General features: G+C 28.5%; 2 protein-coding genes across 2 annotated transcripts in view; both read right to left on the minus strand.

Annotated features, from left to right (window-relative positions):
* The window catches only part of LOC100203888 (tetratricopeptide repeat protein 37), an 85,536-nt gene extending 83,792 nt beyond the window's left edge, over window positions 1-1,744 (minus strand). Inside the window, exons 1-2 of the mRNA XM_065816935.1 lie at window positions 1,552-1,744; window positions 837-922 (exon numbers count right to left, since the gene is read on the minus strand). Of these exons, the coding sequence (XP_065673007.1) occupies window positions 837-920 (84 nt within the window). The 5' untranslated portion in view covers window positions 921-922; window positions 1,552-1,744. The remainder of the gene's footprint in view (window positions 1-836; window positions 923-1,551) is intronic.
* Window positions 1,745-2,954: 1,210 nt separating this feature from the next.
* On the minus strand, window positions 2,955-3,776 carry LOC136089815 (uncharacterized). The gene has a single exon (XM_065815904.1). It carries the CDS (start codon window positions 3,774-3,776, stop codon window positions 2,955-2,957), a length of 822 nt encoding a protein of 273 aa, XP_065671976.1.
* Window positions 3,777-6,384: the final 2,608 nt, after the last annotated feature.

Here is a 6,384-nt window from a genome sequence, read left to right on the forward strand (position 1 = left end):
ATATAGTTTGCTAGCAACAATATTAACAAAATGATGTTCCTTCTCTGATTATTATTTCCTAGATAATGTTTTAAGATTTAAACATTATATTAGAGCATTATATTAGAACAACATTTTCAACAAGACTAAAAATAAAGAATAAATTTAAAAAGCAAGATAATAGCTGACAAAAAACATATCTGTAAACAATATGATTTTAAAAAACATAATGACAGAAAGAAAAAAAAAGGAAAGCAATGATATATTCTAAAACACAGATATATTCTTGAAAAATAATAGATGAATGAAAGTTTTTTAAACATGAAAGAACAGTTGTAGTAAAAAGAGGAAACTTTGCAGAACTAGAAGTAATAGCAATTATAGGTATGATTCTCTAAAAGATCATTAATATAGACAAAAAGCAGTATGGAACCAAGGATGAAACTTTGTGCTATTCAAAAGTTACTGAAAAAGGAGATTAAACCATCAAGCACAACCATCTGCTATTAAGAACACTGAATTTAAAAATTTGTCAAGAGGAATTCCTTGCAATTTATCTAATCATTATCTTTTGAAAACTATATTTTAAACTCATTAACCTCCCCACCCTACAAACTTGTGAAAATATAACAGAGTTCAAAAGAGTTTAATTCCTGTAGCCTTTTGATAGTATCAATATCAATAAACTAATAAAAAAAACTTATATAACAATTGTTTAAAAAGGCCTTTTTTAAATTGTTAATACATAAACATTAGTAATAGTTTACTTATAATTAGTTACTCATATACAAATAACTTTATTTTTAAAATACATTGAAAAACACCATTGCGTAAAAATAAATAAAAACTTAAAATACTTTGCAGTGAAACAATGCAGCTTTGTAGTCTTTTTTGTTTATTAACTCTCTTGCTAATTTTAGTTCAACTTTTACATCAACCATCTCTAAAGTATAGTGCATATATATATATATATATATATATATATATATATATATATATATATATATATATATATATATATATATATATAATATTAAATTAAAGCATCTGTTGTGGGTAATTTTATTTATTTATCCTTATTCAATAATATTTTTAAAAAACAATAGTATAGATTTAAAACAGGATAGTTAATATATAATATATGGTCATTGAAAAATTTATTAAATAAAAAAAAAAAAAGAACAATGTTTTAAGTTTTATTAACATAAGTTGTTTGCGTTGTTTACATTGTAATACATTATTTCTGTGTATTTTTTATATTGTCGTGTATTTTTGTGCATCGTTTATATAAAAAACGATGCACACAAATACACAACAACATAAACAATACACAATGTAAAAAATACACCAAGGTGCACGTTAATATAATATATTAGCGAGTACTTTTGTGTATTCTTTATATTGTGTATTTTTTTGAAGTGTTGTTACAAATTATAATTGTTTTTTTTGTTTTTTATATTTGTTGCTATTATTCAAATGATTTCATATTTTTTATTTCTAATTTTTAAATATATTCTTTAGTTTCGTTTTTTATTTTCTATAACCCTTCTGATCGTTAAACCGTTGTGTTACCTCATTCCTTCATTATCTCTCATGTCACGTCATTCCTTCATTATCTCTCATGTCACCTCATTCACTCTTTTCTTTTTGTTTTAATAATATTGTTCTTCATTTATTTAATTTTTTTTTTAATTTTGTATCTATTTTATTACATTTGGTGTTTGTTTTTTGTTTTGTTTATTTTATTGGTAGGCATTATTTGCACGCGCGTAAAAATGAGTTAAAAAGATTATTTTACGCGCGTACAAACTAATTTTTTCTTACGCGCGTATTTAAACAGGTTATTAATTCAAATTAAATTTAGACGATGTCACTAGAAATTCTTGTTTAATTTAACCTAATAATTTTTTTATACAAACTAAATTAGTATATAAACTCAATTTAAATAAATATCGAAAATATTTTTATTTTATTTTAAAGAATGCCTGTCAAAACCGGGTGCGTCTTAAAGACGAAATAACCCGAAAAAACCCAAAACAACGTAGGGGAGAGTATGCACCCATGATCCTAAAAATCTATCAGGCCAATTTAATGAATATATGTTTTCATTTCGATCTCTAAAGTAACAGTACATAATAGCAAATTTTATACCTTATTATAATTCAATAATCTTTTTTTTACCAGAATATTTTAAGTAGATTTAAAATTATAAAAACTAAGAACCCTCAATTGGGATCATGGGTGCATACCAGTATGCTCCCATGATCCTACTTATAAGCACCCTTGATCCTATGTGTGTATACAAGTTCTGAGATCAAACTTATACCATAAATGTGTAAGAATTATTTTTAAGTCGTCAAAAGTGTCTATAATAAATACCAATAAAGTTATTATTAATTTTACTACAAATTTATCCTTCTTAAAAGAAAAAATCAATGGAAAAAATGTTATTTTTTACTGAGACTCAACGTTTTTTTTTTCATTACTTTCAAGATCAAGTTTTCTTTTCCTTGTCATGAAGATCTTATTTTGCTTTTCATATTTTTTCTTTTTTGACTGAGACTTTTTTTTCATTTCCTGAAGCCTATTTAGTTCATTTCGAACAGGGGTGTCTGTGAGTATTCGGGTACGCTGACGCTTACGTCCTTTAATGAACTTCCTTGATCCAGCTTTCGGAAATGGCCTAATTTTTTCTAGACTTGCTTGATGAGAGATATTAATAGAAACACTGGATAGTTGACTTACAGGGTCAGATATAGGCTGAATTGGCAATACACTACAAGTTGGCCTTGATGACAGACTTAACATCAATGATTGATTAAAAGCTGGGGCATGAACAATAGCAGATACTGGATCAATAACACCTGGAGATGGGTTAGCAGTAATAGGTTCTGGACGATCTGTTACATATGAAGCCAAAAACTCATTATCAGAAAATATGTTAGGATTAAGGGTTCAATTCCTGCCACAGCAAATCATGCAGAAATGTTAGACAAAGTAAAAGCTTGTGCATAAGCTTTCCTTACAACTGCAGCTATATCATACATGGTCATCGGTCTTGGATTAGATACAACCCAATCATCACAGGCTGTATTGTAATAACGTTTCAAAGGCCCATAAACTGACCGATCTAATGGCTGCAGCTTGTGACTACAATGTGGTGGAAAGGACAGCATAGTTATGCCATTTTTTTTAGCTAAATCTAAACACACAATTGAAACATGGCTCTCATGGTTGTCAAGAAGTAAAAGCACTGGATTAGCTGGTGAACATTTCACATTTTGAATAAAATGTTTCATCCACTCGAAAAAATATGCACAATTCATCCAGCCAGATGGGTTTGCAACCCCAACACATCCAGGTGGACCACCATTTAACATACTTCCTTTGAAATGAACTCTTGGAAAAATAAAAAATGGAGAGATTGAGTTTCCTATTGCATTAACTGCACAACAAACTGTTACCAATGTCCCTCTTTCTGCTGAAGTTATCCTTCCAACTTGTTTATCTCCTTTTTCAGCAATTACTTTAACTGGTTTTTGAACGGTTGTAAGACCTATCTCATCAACATTATATATGTTTTGTGGCTGAAATTTGTGTTGCAGACGAACATCTTTTAGATTGGTGAAAAATTCTCCGACTGTATAACGATTAAAAGCAGTTGCTCGTGCCATACTAGTAGCTTCTGGATTTCGTAAAGATAACTCATTCCTACGTAACATAAAACCACGAAGCCACTGTTTCCCAACAATTTGTAAAATTTTCCAAAATTTAGGAATGCGCTTAGAAAGAGTCATTGCAAATTCATAGGCAAGCTTTCGTGTTGTTTTGGTTGACAATCAATAGTGAAGTTTTGAAGCCCTTAAAAGATAGTCTGATAAAGATGTTTCTTCTTCGTTGGTAAAGATTTGCATGGTAATGAAGTTAGGTTTGCAGACTGTACTTGGATTTAATTGACATTTCCTTACATATCTCTTAAGTGTCATTAAATTGATTCCACTCTCTTTAGATACACGATAAACTGTACAACCATTAAGAACTGCATTAACAGCTGCTCGCATTTCATTTCCATTAACTTTACCTCTTGGTGGTCTATCGGTTTTTCTTTTTTTATGATACACCATATTTAACTGTAAAAAAATGAAAAATATTTATATAGTTTTGCTATATTCCTAATTTTTGGAAGAACATTTATAAAGATTTTTAATTATTAGAATCTACTTTATTAACAAACACACACACACACACACAAACGCACACACACACACACACGCACACGCACACACACATATATATATATATGTATATATATATATACATACGTATATATATATATATATATATATATATATATATATATATATATATATATATATATATATATATATATATATATATATATATATATATACATATATATATATGAATACAATTATATTATATAAGAGTATTAGGAGGACAAAAAAAACACAAAATAGTATAAAATCTACTTTTAAGGCTACATTTTGGAAGAAAAAAATTTATTTAAAAACAATATGACATATTGTACATGTTACTTTATTGGTTAAACATTTTGTTTGTGTGTGTGTATGCACCTTTGATCATAGGATCAAAGGTGCATAAACGCATCAGGATCAAGGGTGCTAACCCGCTCAGTTTTTACAAAAATTCTTTTTTTGTCATATTAGATGCTTCCATAGCTTACCAAAAGCAACCATACAAGAGGTGAATAGTTTAGTTACAAAATGAGATAAGCAAAATTATTCAACTCAAAATAATATTAAAGATGTGGGGTTCCTTGTAAAAGTAAAAAAATTACTTTTTATCGTCAAAATCAAACTCTTTAGAAATAAATTTAATAGTGGTCTACTCTCTGACCAAAACACAATTAATTTGAAGATGCGATATTTATAACACGCTGGTTATCAGCCCTCTTTAATAAGTTATGAAAGTAAGGAGATAAGGCTATAGGATCAAAGGTGCTTACGGATCAAGGGTGCAAGTTCTTCCCTACGAATTAAATGCAATAAACTTAATCTAGTCAAATAATCGACCGATAATACAATATGCGATATGATTGACAAATAATTAACCCCAAATTACCCAAAATAACCCCCAAAAACGAACGAATTAACTGTAATAAACTTAATTTATTCAAATAATTAACCGATGATACAAAATGCGATATGATTGACTAATAATTTTCCCAAAATAACTCAAAATTACCTAAAATAACCCGAAATAATCCGAAATAACCAAAAGTAACTCAAAATAACCCAAAATAACGTACGAATTAACTGTAATAAACCTAATCTACTCACATATTTAACCAATTATTTATAAGAAACCTAAATAAAGAAAATGCTACACTAAGGGCATCCAGGTTATTAAAAATTTAGTGATTCTAAAAATGTTTATCTGAACATTTATGGGAACAAAAAAGGTGCACCCAATAGGAAACGGGTTCCTTTGGAAGTACTACTGATCTGCAAAACACGTAATTGAACAATGATTAATTTTAAATGATATAATAATGCGGAAAAAAATTAAAGATCATAAAAGTATTTGTTAGTTATAAATACTGAAACTTTTAGCTTCTTTTAACTTAACAGCTGTTAAGTGCATATCCACGCTAAATCCTTTGTGTGGATTTAATTTCCAAATGGAATTATCTTTATTTAAAACATTACCAATGCCCTAAAAGTATTATACAAATTGCTAATGCTATTGTCCAAAGGGAAATGTTTGTGTTGAAATTATTACAAAAAGTTAAATTTTTTAACGAATAGTGTAACAAAGAGCAAATAGTATAGTTATTTACCCAATTTCTATAAATTTAGCAAACTTCGCCAGTGATTTTGGTCGACGTCTTGTTTAAAATAATTCTTTAAAATTTACGATTTAACTTTTTGAAAGATCTTTTTTCTTTTTTGTACGACTTTCATTTTGTATTTATTTCAATATGAATGGAGATGGAACAATTTGTTGTGGAACATGTAAAAAGTGGGTTCACGCAATCTGCCTTGACATGAATGACGAACTTTTAAGTCAATGGAAAACCCCGAAAGTGAATTTTTTTTGCCAGCCATGTTGTCATATTGCAGATGAGCTTGATTGGAAGAAAAGTCTAACAAGGTATTTTTTAATAACTATTAAAATTATTTACTAGGTTTGTTTGAAAAACAGGGTACTCAGGTGGTTATATATATATCGAAACACCAACGTATCCAGTGTTGTTGCGTTCTGTTGTGTCTATTGGTGGATATAGCAAACAAATGTATATTTATGCATTAAGTGTGCTCTTGCAATGCCGATTCATTCTTTTTTTCCTGCTGATAGCAGTTTCTGTGATTTTGTACATCCTTGCAATGTAGTTGTTTATGGACAAAGAGTTAGAAAAATATT

This window comes from Hydra vulgaris, chromosome 13 (assembly GCF_038396675.1).
Source record: "Hydra vulgaris chromosome 13, alternate assembly HydraT2T_AEP".
In the NCBI taxonomy this organism is placed as follows: domain Eukaryota; kingdom Metazoa; phylum Cnidaria; class Hydrozoa; order Anthoathecata; family Hydridae; genus Hydra; species Hydra vulgaris.

Coding starts and splice junctions, on each gene's coding strand:
- LOC136089815 (XM_065815904.1), bottom strand. CDS start 3,776: ATGACTCTTTCTAAGCGCATTCCTAAATTTTGGAAAATTTTACAAATT.